The sequence below is a fragment of the Gobio gobio genome, assembly GCF_949357685.1.
Source record: "Gobio gobio genome assembly, chromosome: 5".
In the NCBI taxonomy this organism is placed as follows: Eukaryota; Metazoa; Chordata; class Actinopteri; order Cypriniformes; family Gobionidae; genus Gobio; species Gobio gobio.
This window is the reverse complement of record NC_137101.1, coordinates 18281240-18301863: the sequence shown is the minus strand read 5'-3', so window position 1 is coordinate 18301863 and position 20624 is coordinate 18281240. Positions and strand designations below refer to the sequence as shown.

The following is a 20624-nucleotide window of genomic DNA, read 5'->3' as shown; positions in this document are numbered from 1 at the left end:
TATATATTTTTCATAACAGCATAATTCAGTAGAAAAACAATGTGTCGGAACAGTAAAAGAGCACTTCTCCTTGCATAACTTCACCCCTCTGTCATTCTGTCCTCGCCGAGTTTTAGATATAATGAAGACGGAAGATGAAACAACAAGACAATTATTTTTGCACGCAGATTAAAGCGCCATCCATCATGCTTAATTGCCTTTTTAAGATCGGCCCACATTCAAACTCGTGCTGTTTATTCTTCAAGGTTAAATTTGCTTTTGTTACCCGTTATGTCGGATAGGAATAAACGCAACCAGGAGGAGCACGTCGGATGCGGTGCAAGGACCGCTAACTGGTCATTTCGGAGTCCTCTGGTGGACTGGGACACGCTACTCCGCTTCTAATGTATTCATTACCAAGAGGTGACTCGCGCAGTGAATCGTGTTGGCAGCTCACAGGTGTTCGTCTCTTTTATTTCTTCTGCTCCCGTTCTTGTTTTCCGCCTCGCTCATATTGCACGCGCACACGCAGGCACGGGCACACATGCCCGCAGACCCGTACAGCTGGTTCGTTGTTGTCGCAGGTCTGAAAAACAAAGCTTCAGCAGATGGTTGTTTTAGTGCCAGAGCAAAGAGGATCTACAGTTCCATCACCATGGTCACACACACATACACGTTTACACTCACACTCGCTTTGTCTCTGTCTTGCCTGTCCTTTTCCCTCCCTCTATCTCTGTAATCTTTATCAAGAATATGATTCCCTCTTAAACTCTTAAACCATCCTGCGTTCTGCTTGAATGAGAGCAGTGCCGCTTTTCACACACACACACACACACACACACACACACACACACACACACACACACACACACACACACACACACACACACACACACACACACACACACACACACACACACACACACCTACACTTTGCCTGGCTATTTAAATGAGGACACACCTAGACGTCTGTTGTTGTTGTTGATGTTGTTGTAGTAGTTGTTTTTGTACAACAGTTAGTTCTTGCCCATGAATTTTATTGGTCGAGCATCTTTCCAAGAGTCCTAGTATTTAACAGCACTGGGATTTTTTTCCCTGTTTGTGTCACTCTGCACTCTTAGAAGAAAAGTTTCTATATAGAACCTTAAAGGGTTAGTTCACCCAAAAATAACTAAAATTTATAAACTAAAATAACTAGCTTCCGACAGATGGCCGTACGCATCGTTTTACGGCAAAAGAGTAACCCTTGACCTGACACACGACGTATTGACGAACAGCGAATCGCAGAGGATAGAGACAAAACAAAAAAAGCTGTCATGAATTAGAAGTCTAAAAAGAGAAGTTTTAAAGAGAAATGCGATACTCCTACATCCTGCGTCATATATCGCGTCATGGGTTACTCTTTTGCCGTAAGTCGACGTGCATAGACGTCTACCGGCAGCTAGTTATTTTAGTTTTCAACGTTTTTTTTAAATATGGATATTTTTCTCACACAAACGCATCACTTTGCTTTAGAAGGCCTTTATATAACCCTCCGGAGCCGTGTGGATATCATTTATGATGGATAGATGCACTTTTATGAACTTCAAAACAGATCAGCCATTCACTGCCATTATAAAGCTTTGAAGAGCCAGGACGTTATTTTAATATAACTCTGATTCTATTTGTCTGAAAGAAGAATGTTGTATACACGTATGAGGGTGAGTAAATCAAGGCCTAATTTTCATTTTTGGGTGAACTATCCCTTTAAAGGGTTCTATCATGCATAGAAACCTGTAGGGGTTCCCATCATGAGATCATTTGTATGGATTTAGTTTTAATTTATTTTTGTTTTTAACTATTTTTTTTAAATGAAGTTTTATTTATTAAACAGTTATCGTAACCATACTTAATCACTAGAAAAATTGAAATAACCCATTAAAGTATATTGCAATCAACCCTACTCCTGGGCACTCACCTTCTGCATCCGAAATCGCATACTTCCCTACTATATAGTAGGTGAAAAACAGTATATTGCAAAAGAAGAGTCTAAATTTACATTTTCATGCTAATAAAAGAGTAAGCAAAAAGTACCCGCTTGACTTACTACTTCCGGCGAGATTCTGAAGTGTGCATATGATGGACACTTTACTATCCCATAAGGCCAAGGCGAATGTAATACGTCCAGGTTACATTCATACTATTTAGAACATACTTTTTAGCGGTCGTGAAGTAATTACTTTAAAATAAGTACCTACTCAAGAGTTTGCAATTTCGGACGCAGCCACTGAACTTTGCAGGACAGTGGCCCTGCGTCCCAGTATCCATATTATCCATCCTAAATAGTATTTGAGATTTGAAATAAGTTTGTCCCAAAGCATAGTATGTTAAAAAGAGTATACCAGAAGTCCCCGGATGGTCTAATATTTCCGGTAGATGTTTGAAGTGTGGATCCGTGCACACTATAAAGGCTAAAATTGCCCACAACCCATTGCATAGATTCAGGAGGAATTAGTACATTTTTAAAAAGTGTTCAAAATACTACAAAATGTGACGGATGTGCGCGACCGGGGTTTGGGTTTGAGTGATTTATAATCATTCAACTTGATAAAAAATAGTTATTTAATGTTACTTAATATGTGTTATATTTAATCTGCAACAACAATGCTAACTTTTATAAAGATCATTGGCCATTAACTAGTTATGCATTAATATGAGGAGAGTCTCCAACTTGAAATACCCATGACTGCAGATCAACGTGCTGCTGCATTTCTCTCTGATATGGTTGGAAATTAAATGTGAAGGATGTTAACTATGAAAAGATGATTGACTGGCCAGTTTACGGTGACAGGATGCGTGTAACTAAGCGACGGAGAGCAACCGTTAAAGACGCTATTTTATGACGTGATAGTATGTACCAAAGCTTGTCTGCTCTTCTGCTAACACTCAAGATGATGTACTTTTTCTTCACAAAACGAGTACATACTTTTAGGGCGTAGTATAAGTAGGCGAATTGGGATGCAGCATGGTTGATGATTTTAAGAAATTTAACCTTTATATAGATCCTTGTTTCATCTTGAATTCTTGTTTAGAAAGTGTATTTATATAAACGTGTAATATGCTAGACACTCAGTAGCTGTTCTGTTCTGTGACTCAAACTAAAATTGTTTGTGTGTTCACATACTAGTGTGTAACTGTGGAGAAATAGAAATGTCATGGATTGGGTCTGTCAGTCTGACCAGTTTTCAGTCCGTCCCTTTAACAGGCCCTAAAGTGCAAAGTTCACAATACAGTTGTCTCTCTCATATTGTTTGTTTTCATGTCATAGACTATCCATTGACTTGTATTGAGCTAATGATATTTTCTATCCCCTAACCCTAAACCGAGGTATCCCATTAGTTCATTCAATTTAATTTAATTAAGACATCATGTATTAGTTTAATTAAGCTGATTTCAGGTTTTACTTTCCTTGTCAGCACGATGTCAGCAAAACATGACCCACACACTGAAACACAGGCATTTTGAGAGATTTATTGTGGTTTGCGAAGAATCTGAATCATAATGCACTTCTTTTGCATTTTAGCCTAAGAAGCTTATTTTGGCATGTGATTGTTTGAATTCTATTACCTAATTGCTGTAAATACATTCAAAGGATATCCACACGCATGCGTGTGTGTGTGTGTGTGTTGCACATGCTATGGGACAGGTTTTTTATAACCTGTAAACTATTCCTAACCATAACAACTTACTGAAAGTGAAAATGCATTTTTAAAGTCCTTTAAAAAAATGTTGAAAAGTAAATTTGCTCTACAAACTGTGTCAATAATCTGTTGTGATGCTCCCATATTTCCATGTCACTCTGGCAGCTCGTCGCCATGGCAGCAGAGGAAGTGGATGCTTCGCTGCGGTCATTTGGCCTGAAAATTTGATCTCCACACCAAGATGACAGTGAATATGCCACAAATCAAATTACGCTCATTGGTGAGGCGGGCCTGTGAACAGGACGATTCTGTACTTGAATGCTCATTACATTTTTTAACTTGTATCTTGATTGATAATGATAATAATAATAATATGAAAAGTAATATTGAATGGGCAATACATATGACCTTAGGTACTGTAGATCTTCATTTGACTGATTTGGTCCTAATGGACCTTTTGGATTTGAAGTTCATCAGGGTGGAAACCAACTGTGGATGTTCACTTTACATATTCAGGTGATCTTTTCCTGCGTGTGTAGACAGTTCTTAGCCAGAATGAGCTACAAAGTAAACCAGACTTCACAGCAATTGTCTAAAGTCTAGCTATGTGAGTCTAGATAGGGTCTACTCAGAGGAAACCCCCTGTGCTGAAAGGTTGGAATTCCAGCAGGAACTCATAAAAGCCGAATTTAACTCAGTTAACACATCAGAAGGTTATTAGCATGGTTATTCATACCTCCACCGATGCCGTGTTTAAAGCCCTTAAGATTTTGGCACCTAGAGTGCAAAGTAACTGCACAAACCGCCGATCACGGGACATGCAGCCATTCACTCCAGTGGTTTCCGCCGCTTGGGGACCAGAGCTCCTGTCTCCGTGGTAACGGTGTGGCACTGAGGAGATCGAAGGCTGAAGTTCAGCCGTATTGATCTCGCGCTGTTCCCTCTGTGCGCAGTCACTCTGAAAAATGGAGAACGAGAGACGGAAAGTGAAAATGACTGAATGGTGCAGTCCTCCGTTCGTTTCCTGTGGTTCTCTGACACTTAAAGACATACACACACACACACACACACAGACATACGTGGGCCAGGAATCTAAGGTGTGGATGGATGCTGACTGGAACTGTAGTTTGAAAACTCCTAAACCTACTTTTGTGTTAGTCGTTTTTGGTTACCTATTGTATATTCTGCATAATTTGAGAATGATGCGCAGAGCATCTTATGCTTCATTTGAATGGGTCACATGATCACTGTGCTTATTGTTTGAATGTTAACAAATCCCTAAAACTTCTGTTTATTCCGTTCGATTTTTGTTGTGATCTCAGGCTCTGAGCCCACCATAAATAAATGAAATCCTTGTTAAAAGCATCATGTTCTTCAGCGCAGTTTGATTAACAGGTTAAAGTTCTCAGCGTTTCTCCATCTATCTTCTTCTTTTTCTCCAATCCCCCCCACCCCCTGCCCCTTTCTGTCTCTTTTGCTTTGCTTTATTCTCCATCTTCTATTTGTATCACCATGATGGTTTCATGTCTGGAGCCAATCTCCTGAGAAGAAAGCCTCCCACACCTTTATACAAAACTGCTGAAATTGTATTGAGTGTCATCCTGAATGAAATGGATGGAAACCTTGACCATTTGTCGCCCCCTTAAAGAATCCAGGTGCCTGTGAGCATGCAAGCGAGTTCACCACGGTTATTTGGAACACAGACCCAGACAAATTGACTCTATGCTTTTTGTAAAGTTGACAAATTAACGTCTTCGTCTGCGCTCTTAGTGGACGTGTTGCCTTCGGCGTATTGGATATTGGTTTCTCTTGAGGGAGAACCAAAGAGCGGGTCGTGCACGCAGATGCCATAATCTTCCTTGTGTTGCAAGGAATGTTTTTGTCATCTTTTAAAACTTTTTATTACTTACTACTTTTCACTGGCTGCTTGAATCATGACTAGTTGTCTGTTCAAAGCACTGCAGAGGACTGTTAAAGACTTTTATGGGTTGTTAGTTAGTTTTGAGCCACTGATGGTGGAAATGGAAGTGTCCGCTCTTTGAAGGCCAGAGACGGACAGTGGCGGCAGCCCTGCCACCCCCCTCCTCCGCTGGGCCGTGGAGAGACGCTCTCTCTGGGCCACGGCTAATTGTGGAGAGTTCAGGAAGACCATCATTAGCACTCAACGCCACACATGGCCACCAGATGTGTGGCTGGCCATAGAGACTGCCACGTTTCTCTCTCTCTCTCTATCGCTCTGTCACTTTCTCTCGTTCTCACATGCTTCCCCCCTCATCTTCCAACTTAATAATCTGCCTTTTGTTTCCATGCAGGCTATTGTTCATTAAGATGGCCTCTGCCGTGTAAGAGAAGTCACTGGGTACTGAATAGCATTCTTTGTAACAAAGAGACGAGAGGGGTATGGTGGTGGGGGACGGGGGGAATCTGGGGGGATTTTGTGTGTCCCTCTGGTATTTTTATGACTTGTTTGTGCAGTCTGAGAATTGGACATTGTAGTTTGTGAGACAGACGCGGTACCTTTCCCTGTTCGTTGACCATACAGTAACTCTAAACGCATTAGGTCCTTTATACCTGAAGTAGGTTTGAACACACGTCAATAGTCTTAAACTCACCACACAATCTGTTGCATGGACATGGAGATTCCTCAAATAATGAGGAGTATGAGGTGTGTTTTTACTTTTCTAAGTAAAAACAAAGGATTTTCACGTGGTGGGGAAGTGGGTGAGTCATTTCCAAGGCCAAACATTTCATATTGAATTAATTTGGGCCAGTATTATTACAGTGTTTTTTCTTTATTTTTTTGTTTGTTTTATTTCTGTCTTTTCACATAATGTTTTGTTTTTTTTCCCTTTGTAATTAATTTGCTTTATTTTTACTAGTTTTTTTTTAATAGTATTTCATATTTAGTTTAATATGTTATGGCTGCCAAAGTTAACTTTAATTAATTGAATGATGATTTAATTTTGTTATAGTATAAAGATCAATTTGCAAAAAGCTGCACGTTTTGTTTTTATTGTGACTGTACACACACACAAAAAAAGAAACTTAACAGATTATAATGATGTATAACACTTGCCTGAATGATAAAAAACAACAGAGTTATTTGAGTCTCTTTGGCACTGATAAAAAAAAAAGTGAGTCGAACGCGCCGGCGCGACTGCCGACTCGAGGGGGTTAAAGCTGCTGTCCGTAACATTTTTTGTGTTCAAGATTTGCTAAAAATTATATAATGAGAATGTACAGCATGAATCCATTTTACAACCTGTGTTTTTGTCTTACCCTAAATCATTATGGTACACTTATAATAAGTGTTTATATTGGGACTATTTTAGACCGGTCTGGTAGGAACCGCTGCGGAGGAGCACAGTCCCTGCGTGACTCGCCATAGACATAAACAGAGAGAAGTAGCTCCGGCTGCAATGTTTTTTTCACAAGACACATACAGTTCTGTTTATTAACCGCTTGAGCGCAAAAAGTTACAGACTGCAGCTTTAATTTAAACACGATTTAATTATTTAATTTATTTAATCTGCATTTTCATGTTTAATGCAGACAAGCAAGTTTTATAATATACAATGTGCACTAAGATATCAAAAACTAAAATCATTTCAGTTAGCTTTGGAGTCACAAAAATGTCTTTTCAGTTTTATGTTTATTATTCAGTTTTTACCAGATATTTTAGATTTTTATTAATTTTGATAACACTGAATTGTGCTCTTTTGAATTAAAACAGTAAGCAAACAACCTAGCAACATGCTACAAAAACACTTAGCAACAATATATCAACACCCTGAAAACCATACACAACACCCTATCAGGTTGGCTTCATAAAATGTTCAAGTTTAGCTGTACAGTATTTAAGGTTGTAGATCATGATTTGTAGTGGATCCACGTTTTACTTTGTGGATGTGTATTAATGCAAGCGTTTATGCTTGTGGATGTGTGTGTGTCCATGTCCTGTTTTGTGTGCTTGTGTAATTGTTTCTATTTGTGTTTGTGTGATTAATATTAGGATATTCATACAAGTTGATATGTAATAAAGAAAACTAGGCATTCTTCGGGGGTTCTGCTCCAATGTCAGAGAGGCAGCAGTTGCCATGACACTGTTTACAAACACTTCTCCCTCCCTTTAGCCTTTCTTCCCCTCAAGCGGAGGGGCTGGTGGGGAGGTGAGTACAATCGATTCACAATCGAACCGACATTACTCTGTTTGGAAGCTAATGCACTTTCGACTGAACTGGAAGAAAGAGGAGGGGAGAAGGAAGGGGGGAAAAAAACGCACACAACAAAAACCAGTCGGAGAGTGTGTTACGCAGAGGAAAAGAAAGGGTTGTATTGAGGCGGAAAACATGTTCTCGGGGAAGAAATCAATTAAAACGAACCTTTAAATTACGCCGCATGGCCGCGCCGTGTCTGTTAGGGGCCGGGGCACTGCTGTGGTCTGAGCGAGCGACGAGCCGCGAGGGCCTACAACCGCTGTGAAAAGTGCTGCAATAATGGCAGACTGGTGTGAGATGTCAAGTTGTGGCGGTGCCTCCGCACTAAACTTTCTTCTGTGTGGGATTCGCTTGGTTTGCCGCCAAATCCTCATTGCGAATGGAAGGCGTTCCAATTTCGATTCAATTCAATTGTATGCATAAGTAGTCTTTCACAATTGCCATTGTCACCAAGCAGATTAACAGAATTGCATGGAGGTGTCGTGCTCGCATACAAAACAGTCTCAATTCAATATTTTTGTCTCAGAAAATGAGCCCCCCTTGCATGCTAAAGCCATCGCTAAGTAGCCTGTTATGAGATCTAGATGCATGGTTTACTTGAAAATTCAAATTCTGTCATCATTTTCTCACCATAATGTCTTCTCAAACTCGTTTGACTTTTTGTTAATCATTTGAATACAAAAGTAGTAGTTTTGATGAATGTTCATGTTGCTCTTTTCCATACAGTGAATGTGAATGACGGCTGTCAAACATAAAAAATTAAAGAGTCTTTTGAGGCCATGCAATAGCTCTATGTGATGAACACCAGCATTTAAGACAGTAATCGCTTAAAGTGCAGTCACATTTAGTGTTGTTTGGCCAATTTTCGTTGCCATTTCAATAGGAATCCACTCAAACGCAAATTTAACGTGAGGATGAAAGCTTTCCCCACAAAGATTAGTCCTCTTGTGGACCTGAAGATGAGGGTTCTTTATCTGAGGGACTGAGATGGGCCTCCTTGCGGAGCTGCGCTGTAGGCCCTTCCACCCTGTCACAAAGACAGGCCTGTATAAAGAGTCAGGATGTGTTCTCAGTTATGCATCTGTACCACAGTGTCTTGTTTGTACAAGGCTGGCCTCAATGTTGTGCTGTTCTACAAGGCCATGTGGCTAGACACAGCTGAGTGCCTCTCGAAGGAGCCACATCAAAGGGCCCTGTATTCAGAAACAGACAGGTTGAGCACGTTACCTGCGCGGAACGGCTGTTTAGAAATGGGAGGGCTGCATTAAATGAAACGCATTCAGCACTCTCAGGTAATTACATCAGCATGTAAAAGTCTAATTAGTGATCTCCGGCGGGACACATCTACTGACACTAATTAAATATAGTCAATCCTGCATTCCCCTCAACCCCACCACTTACACACATCCAGATACCTCACACACCACACAGACAGGTGTGTGAACCGGTATTACCGGAGCAAATGACCCTACAAGGATAGTAATACCAGTAAATTTTGACCTTATGGGGACATTTTTTTGGTCCCCATGAGGAAAACGGCTTATAAATCATATTAATGAAGTGTTTTAGGGTCAGTGTAAGGAGATAGAATATACAGTTTGTACAGTACAAAAATCATTACGTCTATGGGAAGTCCCCATACAACATGGAAACGTGCGTGTGTGAGATGTGTGTGCAGGGCTCAACAGTGAGGTTTTATTCAGATGGCCAGTCAGCACAGTAGTTCATATTTTATCTGCCCACACACACACGCGCACGCACACACAAATCAATAGATTAATCAATAGATGGGCTTCCTTCCACATATTTTTATACAAATTTCGAGAAATTACATTAAAATTAATGGAATGCCACATCTGAATAAAATGTCCAAAATGTGCATAAAAACATACATGCTTGCTTGAGGTGGATATGTTATATTTTTGTTAAGAAAACGTGCATATCAATTATGGTCCTCTCTATTATTGTTTTTTTATTGCCAGTTTTGTTTCTTCTGCACGTTAGTCGGCCATATGGTTTTGATTTGGTGGACAAAATATATTTCAATATTAATAAGCTGTTTTATTTTTCAGAGAAATTATAATTAAAGATTATACCAAATTAATTAATCCTGTTTTCTTTTGAATAATTTCATTCTTTTATTTAGACCTTTTCTCTTCTTTCTGATATAGACTTATGACTTATGAATATTAAAAAAAGGTCCAGATAAATTTAAATTCAGAAATAAAAAGCATGCTCTTCATAGAAAATATATATTCAAGTCATTGTATGTATGAATTGAATTTTTAGTGTCACTTTGAATTCATTCATATTTTGAAATTAAAAAATAGCATCATGTTATTGACCTATGCTTATAGGTTTGCTTATACTACCACATCAATTCCTAGTTAAAGGAATTCATATAACTATAAAGTCATGTGACTGAATAATTCCATTAATAAACCTAAAAACTAACCAGTGGACCAATACCATTGCATAATAATATGTTGATGTTGAATATAAAAACACAAGATCAACAAATGTAAGTATGACAACGCATAACTTCCCTGAAACTCTTTCACAGCGGCCTGGACTGCACTTATAAATAAATAATTCTGTCCCTGGTGTGTGAAAGCTGGTATTTAGGAAAGAGGGCAGGGAATAGATATAGATCGGATACAGCTGAATGTGTGTATTGTGTCTCCGTCTGTTTTAAGGTTCGACTGTGGGCCTCCTGTGGCATTTTTTTCGTCTTTCAGTCAGTGGCCTTTGACCCCGAAGTCCTTCTCTGATGACTGCGTTTGTGTGTGCGTCTGGTTTGGAGTGACTTGTGCACGGTTACAGTACTAATTTACTACCCCACCGTTTGTGTCTCTTCTAATTAAGGCCAAGTCGTGGCAGACTAGAGCTGGGCCCCATCTTACGTCTGCTCCTTGTTATACATCGAGCCTCGCACACTCTAGCACACAGTCACACACACAAACGGAGAGATTACCCTCAGGTCCAGTTTAATCGCTTTCTTCCTTCAAGTGCAGGCTCGGGGGCGGAGCATGCTAATTCCGGCAGGGGGTCGCTAAGGTAGCGAGGGGCTACAAGGGCGGGACAATGGCAGTGTGCAGGGCATTGATTTGAACCATACCTCTGCACATTCCTCCACTAAACACAATGAAGTGCATTATCCTGCTCGACTAACCCCCCTTCATCTCTACCCCTTTCCTCTTCTCCGTCCAACAAAGAGCCTTTCACCCGGTAATGTCTAAAGCTTCTCGTCCCACTTACTAACTGTTCTCACCTTGGACACACACACATATGTATGCATGTCTATATATACAGGCCAACATTGCCACTTTTGTACACACTGGAACCCCGACTATAACCTGAGTGTTGTCATAAAACTTTTGGTTAAACTTCACCCAAAAATATCAATTTGCACACTAAAGAAGCAGTGTTGTTGTCAACTAAAACTAAAACTATTTAACATCAAATCAATGAAAACAGTTAAACTTAAACTAACCGAAATAAAAGAAGTTTGTTGAAGTTTCTAAGGGCCAGATTTACTAAATAGGGCAAATTAGCGTTGATGAGAGTGGAAAGTTCCGTGCGTGATCTGCTGACGATGCCCAATTTAAAGAACACGGATGCAGCCGGATGATTTCCGTAATGACCAATGCCCAATCTACCAAGAGCAGAGCAAATTTGTGTCTGGTTTAAGACATGCTTTATTTGGCCGTTAAATATTGCCGCAAATACCAGTAAATTGACTACGTGGTACATAAAACAAGATGCTTTGAAATATGTTCACGCTGCTCTTTTTCAATAAAAGTAAAGCATATTGCGACCTAAGGGCAGTAAGGATCAAAAAAGTACAAAGCAACACCATATAGAAAGTTCATATGATTGGTGTGCTACAAGTCTTCTGAAGCTAAATGATCACTTTATGTGAGGAACAGACTGAAAGACATTACACAATGGGAATCTCCGTCAAATCTCATTTGCGCTTTTGCACATTTAAATTTGCCCCATTACAACTGATTACATGCAAGAGTGAAAGGTGCTTGATGTCATTGTCAAATAATGTCATGTCATGAGGGTGATTAAATAGTGACCTCTTTTTCATTTTCGGGTGTATTGTCCTTTTAAGAAACGGGATGAATTGTTTCCTGCTTGTTTTTACGATGGCAAAGTTCCTTGAGACTTGCTGATTTTTACCTTCTTATATCGGGGGCCTCATCGCGCGCAAAATGACAGGGAATTTATCTTTGTTTCTGTTTCTTAGCAAATACAGATTATCCTTTAACTCGTGTGGCTGTATGTTTGCATATCAGTAGGAGAGCGAGAGCAGAAAAACACCATTTTATCGCACTCGATCGTCGTGTAAACAGCACAGAGTAAACAGTGTCAGACTCGAGTGTCGAGTCCAAATCTATTCCAGAACCGTTCGGTTAATTAAAGCCATCCTTCCCCATGTACAAGCGAACAAATCAGCTGTCTTAATTATGATAATTAGCAGCAACATCCTTTCAGATTCCTGCACAAAAAAATGGAGAAATTGAATCGCATGATGCCACTCGTTAACGAGGTCGTCAGTCAAGCAGCGCAGCTAATTACGACAGGAGGGAGATTTCTCTTCAAAGAAACGCAGTGATTTTTCACCAGCGAGTCAAGGAAGACGCTCGCATACACCCCGGCAGGGTTTCCCAGTGCTATCACACACACACACACACACACACACACACACACACACACACACACACACACACACACACACACACACACACACACACACACACGTATATCTGGACCTCTGCTTGTAGCATAACTTCCTGTTTATATTTGTAGTTGTGTTCTCTTTCACTAACCGTTTGGATGCCGTTTTAAATGGTTGACTGCGTCTCTCTGCAGCCTGTCGAGGTCAGTCCAGATGCTTCAGCTCCCATTTAAAAGAACAAGTTGCAGCAGCCTCTGTCTGAGAGTCTACATCTGTATTTGAGAGAGACAAGAGGATATTGTAGATGTGCACTTATGTAAGTGTGTTATCTGTGTGTGTGAATGTGTGTAGAACAGGGCTGATTGAATTAGAGTAATTAGAGACAGCTCACAGTGTCAGTATTAATCACACTGCAGTCTCATTATGGGCCCTGCACATCATTCCTTTCATCTCGTAATGATCCTCAGTCACCAAGTCACACATATTAACCCACATCCCCCGTTTCTCTTCTCTCTCTGTCTCTATCGTTCCCTCTTACACACAGACATACATGCATACATACACATAGGGCCTATTAAAGGTAACCCTTCCATCCACACACACACATTTAGATGAATAGTTTTGTATCATTATATTTATTATTTCTTTAATATTTGAATGTAATAATAATGAATAGTTTAATATTTATTAAAATGTAAAACATTTGTTTATCAATTTTTGATACTGATTTATTTAGATTTTTTTTTGCATTCCGATTGTACTATACATATGTAGCTGTAAAAATATGCATAGTATATATGCACATTTTTCCATACTAAATATTTTTTATTGTATTAATTCCAACCATAACATTTAATAATATTTTACCTCTTATAAATTATGAATATTATAATAGAAATAGCCATGCATTATATTTATAATAATTATATTGTTAATTATTTATTATATAATTGTTATATATTTTATGAGGACCATTTGTGACCCTGGACACACAAAACCAGTCATAAGGGTCATTGGTCATTGATTTTTATACATCATCTGAAGAAGCTTTCCATTGATGTATGGTTTGTTAGGATAGGACAATATTTGGCTGAGATACAACTATTTGAAAATTTGGAATCTGAAGGTGCAAACAAATCTAAATATTGAGAAAATCGCCTTTAAATTTGTCCAGATTAATTTTTGATAGGAAGGAAGGAAATTTACTAAATATCTTCATGGAACATGATCTTTACTAAATATCCGAATGATTTTTTTGGCATAAAAGAAAAATCAATAATTTTGACCCATACAATGTATTGCTACAAATATACCTGTGCGACTTATGACTGGTTTTGTGGTCCAGGATCCCATTTTTAAATAAAATTTGCATATTATAAATTGCAATTTTTCTTATACATATACTTTCTGTACTGAATATATACAGTGAGGAAAATAAGTATTTGAACACCCTGCTATTTTGCAAGTTCTCCCACTTAGAAATCATGGAGGGGTCTAAAATTGTCATCGTAGGTGCATGTCCACTGTGAGAGACATAATCTTAAAAAAAAAAATCTAGAAATCACAATGTATGAGTTTTTTAACTATTTATTTGTATGATACAGCTGCAAATAAGTATTTGAACACCTGAGGAAATCAATGTTAATATTTGGTACAGAAGCCTTTGTTTGCAATTACAGAGGTCAAACGTTTCCTGTAGTTTTCACCAGGTTTGCACACACTGCAGGAGGGATTTTGGCCCACTCCTCCACACAGATCTTCTCTAGATCAGTCAGGTTTCTGGCCTGTCGCTGAGAAACACGGAGTTTGAGCTCCCTCCAAAGATTCTCTATTGGGTTTAGGTCTGGAGACTGGCTAGGCCACGGCAGAACCTTGATATGCTTCTTACAGAGCCACTCCTTGGTTATCCTGGCTGTGTGCTTTGGGTCATTGTCATGTTGGAAGACCCAGCCTCGACCCATCTTCAATGCTCTAACTGAGGGAAGGAGGTTGTTCCCCAAAATCTCGCAATACATGGCCCCGGTCATCCTCTCCTTAATACAGTGCAGTTGCCCTGTCCCATGTGCAGAAAAACACCCCCAAAGTATGATGCTACAACCCCCATGCTTCACAGTAGGGATGGTGTTCTTGGGATGGTACTCATCATTCTTCTTCCTCCAAACACGTTTAGTGGAATTATGACCAAAAAGTTCTATTTTGGTCTCATCTGACCACATGACTTTCTCCCATGACTCCTCTGGATCATCCAAATGGTCATTGGCAAACTTAAGACGGGCCTGAACATGTGCTGGTTTAAGCAGGGGAACCTTCCGTGCCATGCATGATTTCAAACCATGACGTCTTAGTGTATTACCAACAGTAACCTTGGAACGGTGGTCCCAGCTCTTTTCAGGTCATTGACCAGCTCCTCTCGTGTAGTTCTGGGCTGATTTCTCACCTTTCTTAGGATCATTGAGACCCCACGAGGTGAGATCTTGCATGGAGCCCCAGTCCGAGGGAGATTGACAGTCAAGTTTAGCTTCTTCCATTTTCTAATGATTGCTCCAACAGTGGACCTTTTTTCACCAAACTGCTTGGCAATTTCCCCGTAGCCCTTTCCAGCCTTGTGGAGGTTTACAATTTTGTCTCTAGTGTCTTTGGACAGCTCTTTGGTCTTGGCCATGTTAGTAGTTGGATTCTTACTGATTGTACGGGGTGGACAGGTGTCTTTATGCAGCTAACGACCTCAAACAGGTGCATCTAATTTAGGATAATAAATGGAGTGGAGGTGGACATTTTAAAGGCAGACTAACAGGTCTTTGAGGGTCAGAATTCTAGCTGATAGACAGGTGTTCAAATACATATTTGCAGCTGTATCATACAAATAAACAGTTAAAAAATCATACATAGTGATTTCTGGAATTTTTTTTTTTTAGATTATGTCTCTCACAGTGGACATGCACCTACGATGACAATTTCAGACCCCTCCATGATTTCTACGTGGGAGAACTTGCAAAATAGCAGGGTGTTCAAATACTTATTTTCCTCACTGTATATATATTGAGTACAAAAAGCTGAGCATTAGCAATGGCAAGTTCAATTCATCAATCTTGCTGCCAGAAAGGTTGCAAAAATAAACCTTTGTTGAAAGAACTCATGTCACTTCTAGGCTGAAGTTTGCCCATAGGGATGTAACAGCTTCATTTTGCAGATATTTTCAATGACCTGATAATACCAAAATGTTTGAGCCTCAGGCAGTATGCAGCATCCCTGCAGTGAAACATGGTGGATACTTTGTGGATCCTTCTGGAAACTGGAAAACTCATAAGGATAGAGGAGGAAAATGGATGGAGCTTAGTCCAGATAAACCCTGGAGAAAAGTGTGCTGAAATCCGGATGAGTGCCCGGACCTGGAAGATGATTCAGATTCCAACAGGGCAATGACCTGTAACATGCTGCAGTAGTCAGACTGGAGTGGCTTGAAACCATATTGGTTAATGTTTTGGAGTGGCCCATTCAGTCTCAAAACTCTCAAATTACTTAAATGCTGTTCAAAACTTAATGGGGGAAAATTGACAAAAATGAAGATACACGATGACAGAGACTCAGAGAATAACATCTGACATGACTGCTGACAAATGTGTCCAAATTCTATTAACTCTGAGGGACAAACACTTTGCTCAGTTTCTTTTGATTCATATGATTCTTTTGGCCTTTTTCTTTGCATTGCAGTTCTTGTTCTAACACACACGGTTCCTGAGGTAACTGATGTACACAGTAAAAATGAAGAACATAAAGGCACTGTGCATGTGCACACTAATCTGAATTCTGTAATGTGTTGCAGACTGTTCAGAGCGATCTGGCCACACATTCACGCTCACTATAGAGAGGAATGAAGACAGGTGAAGCTGAAGACAGGTAAGAATCGCAGCTCATGGTCACTTCTGAGATTTTACTACAAAAATAAAAAATCTAGTAAACAGACGCATCTAATTTCCACACCATATACAGGAAACTGGGGCTTGTTGTCACACAGGGAAGTTATCACAAGGACTTTGAGTTAAATGTCCAAATTACAAGGACGTGTGTGGGTGGGTGGGCAGTAACTAAGTACATTGTACTTAAGTACAGTACTCAAGTAACTTTACTTGTATCTGTACTTTACTTGAGTATTATTTTTTCGGGAAACTTTGACTTTAACTTCACTATATTTGAAAGACAAATATCGTACTTTTTACTCCTCTACATTTCTATCAAGGTCCTCAAAGTAGAAAGTCGTTTCTGTAGCAGCTTTGAAAGTCAGTGGATGAATTTTTCTTCTTTAAAATGTTTTTTGTTGTTGTTTTTTTGCAGACAGCCTATCAGTAATCACTCTTGAATAGGGTCATGTGAAGTTTCCCAACATTTTTTGAACACTGATCAGTTTATAGCAAAATGGAAGACGGTGATTCCTCTGCGCAGTGTGTGCACCCATGGCCAAACTTAAAAAGTATGTTTCAGTTTTCTGAAAAGATTAAAGATTAGTTTAGTTGGCATACACTTGATGCATGGCTCATAAAAGGTTCAAAAATGTAAACGTCTGGGAGAAAGAGAAGAGTAAACAGATTGTGTATCAGTGTATTGGATCCGTGCATTTGGCATTAAAGTGACATCAGCTTTTTAAAGAGCGTTGTAAGTTTTATACAAGTATTTAAATTAGTTTAAGGTAGTCGTATGCTAGCATGTCGGATGGAGCATCACTGACTGGCTTAAACCACCATGGTGGCATAATGTGCATTTATACAACAATACAACAATAATAAAATAAGAAAATTTACTTTTGATACTTAAGTACTTTTAAAACTTAAAACAAATACTTCTGTACTTTTACTTGAAGGGTTAGTTCACCCAAAAATGTTCAACTCCATTCATCTTCGGAACAGAAATGAAGATATTTTAGTTGAAATCTGATGGCTCCATTGGCACAATGGCACTTTACACTCTCAAGACCCTTAAAAGGTACTAGAGACGTCGTTACAAAGTCCATCTCACTACAGTGGTTCTAAAATAACTTTATGAATCGGCGAGAATAGTTTTTGTGCGCAAAAAAACCCTAAATAACGACTTACATAGTGATGGCGATTTCAAAACAAGGCATCATGAAGCTTCGAAGCGTTATGAATCAGTGAGCCAAATCATGATTCGGATCGCGTGTCAAACCGCCAAATTTCAGTAGTTTCAAACCGCTGATTCGACTCGCTGATTCATAACACTTCAAAGCTTCATGATGCCTTGTTTTGAAATCGTCATCACTATATAAGTCGCTATTTAGGGTTTTTTTGCACACAAAAACTATTCTCGCCGATTCATAAAGTTATTTTAGAACCACTGTAGTGAGATGGACTTTGTAACGACGTCTTTAGTACCTTTTAAGGTTCATGAGAGTGTAAAGTGCCATTGTGCCAATGGAGGCCTTTCAGAGCCATCAGATTTCAACTAAAATATCTTCATTTCTGTTCCGAAGATGAACGGAGGTCTTGACAGAATTTTCATTTTTGGGTGAACTAACCCTTTAAGTAAAAATCTGTTTTTAGAACTTTCACTTGTAACGGGGTAATGTTTGACTAGTAGTACTTTTACTTTTACTCAAGTAATAGAGTTGTGTACTTTGTCCACCTCTGGTGTATGCGCGCGTGTGTGTGTGTGTGTGTGTGTGTGTGTGTGTGTGTGTGTGTGTGTGTGTGTGTGTGTGTGTGTGTGTGTGTGTGTGTGTGTGTGTGTGTGTGTGTGTGTGTGTGTGTGTGTGTGTGTGTGTGTGTGTGTGTGTGTGTGTGTGTGTGTGTGTGTGTGTGTGTGTGTGTGTGTTTTCTCTAGCTTTGGTTTCGGTTTATTTTTTTCTGGTAACATATCTCACAGAACTTGATCATACCATATATTTTTTTATAGATGTTAGTAAATTGGTTGCCCAAAACAATGTTTTCATATTTGTATACATTAAATTTTACATTTGTCATAATTTTTTTCTGATTAAATTTAGCTGAAAGTCCTACACTAGGCTATTTATGGTAGGCTCCATTGTATAAAGTGTGACAAGTGTGACATTGTCACCAGCTGTAACTGTGTATTCAGTGAACTGTACAGTATGATGTTTTTCCTCTGCAATAACAGCAGAAATGTTCAACATCTTGTTTGTAGCCAAGGTTTTTAAGGTATGTGTCTTTACAGAAACTGACTGTTGCACACGCACTGCAAGAATGAAGAAAAGAGAAAGATATTTTGTATTTTATTGCAATAGTTATTTGGAAATTACAGATCTCTGGTAGAAATATTAGTCAATCATGGACAGATGAGATTTCAGAATGTCCACAAGCTTGGACTAAATATGAAAATTAAACTTTTTAAATTCCTGACATAATGAATATCAGTCTGCTTATGTATCTTTAGAAGTTAGTCTATTGTGTTTTATAGCAATTAATTAAAAACATCAGCTCGCAGAAATGCTGAGATTAATATCCGGTCTGGGCTCTAGTTCAGGTGTCTCAGCTTTTATTCGTTTCTTCTCATTACGTGCTGAACTTGTGTTTACACAACAGCAAAGGGGAAATATCTCCGTTTCAGAAGGAGAGCAAATCTCCAGTGTTCCCAGTGTCATTATTCGTTTTTTTTTCCTTTTTCTTTTAATGACTTTGAAATAATTATTTGGTTTGAGAAGTGCAATCCCTAATAAGGTGTATCAGGAAAAACAACAGGGGAAAAAGGAATCAGGGGAGCGGTGTCTTCTGAGTACAGCCACTGTGTTTGTGTTAATGAATGCAGGTTGGGTTAATGACGAGGAATAGACTTCAAACAGCGCTGTGAGGCTGACTGTCTCTGATGGGGGTCTTTTTGATGCTTTTTCATAACCGCTTCTAAGGATAAAGTCTTTGCATTGCCTGTTCTCGTCTCTTTAGCACACAGTGTCACATACATGCTGACCTGAGCTTTAGGTCAGTAAGTTTGTTGTAGAAATCGTGAGTAATGCTTTGTGATTGGAGATTGAAAAATGGCTCGTCCAATCACTGACAGCCATCTTCATGCGCTTGAGAGAGATGCAGTGTGACAGTCCGCGAAATCATTTAACAGGTTTGCTGAGGTTAACAATGTGGGCTGATTTGTACTTTTAAATAACTTAAGGCATCATATTATCATCAGGGTAGCTGTTAAAGTTTTTTTTCTATAGGAAGCGTGTGGTGTGTGTAGTGTGTGAATCTCAATACAGGTCAGACATCATCTGTACCTAGTAGTATATGATCCTTAAATACATAAATATAGCCTATATATGATTTTAGGGCTGTCAAAGTTATCATACTAATTTAATTAAATGCAATTTAACACATTTTCTGAATTGTTTTATTATATATTTTTTTCATAACAAATCTGTATATACAGGATTGTGGGGGGTGGAAGTGAATTACCACAGATTAAGTTCAAGAATAGTTGCATCGATATTAATGGGATTCCTCGGAACGGGTTCATCATATTTGGGGTTTCAAAATGACAGCCTTGTATCCGAACCCTTCTTCATACATTTCTATATCCGTGTCTGTTCTTACACCCTCTCTCAGTCTGTTATATCCTATCAGTCATTCTCTTTGTATCTGTCTTGTTTGATGGCATAAGTGCATGTTGTCTAGCTGACTGAGGGCTGTTTAATTTGATCTAACCAGATGAAAACAAACAGGCTGTTCCATCACTCATCTCTGTTCTATGGACTTATTTCCTTCCTTCCTTCCTTCATTCCTCCTTTTTCCGGTCTGCTTCTCCTATCATTCTTTTGTATACACACCCATTCCATTTGCTTCTCCTTCATTTCACTCTCTCTCTCTCTCTCTCTCTCTCTCTCTCTCTCCTTCATTTGTTCGTTTTCTTTTGTTCTCTCAATCATTTCCTCCTCCTTTTTTTCTCCCCCACAAGCTCTATCCTGCTTTCTCTCGCACTAATTGTGTTGTGAAACACCTTTGCTGTGTGTTCGGGGCCCGAGTCCATCAGGGCCAGTGTGTGTGCGAGTGCGCGTTTGATGTGTAGTGTTGTCCGCACTGCTCTGTATGCTGGTGAGAAGGGGAT

General features: G+C 39.3%; 1 protein-coding gene across 1 annotated transcript in view; it reads left to right on the top strand.

Annotated features, from left to right (window-relative positions):
* Positions 1-20624, top strand: part of sox5 (SRY-box transcription factor 5) — a 233559-nt gene that overhangs the window by 119715 nt on the left and 93220 nt on the right. The window contains exon 5 of the mRNA XM_079817426.1: positions 16387-16460. Coding sequence (XP_079673552.1) covers positions 16435-16460 — 26 coding nt within the window. The 5' untranslated portion in view covers positions 16387-16434. The remainder of the gene's footprint in view (positions 1-16386; positions 16461-20624) is intronic.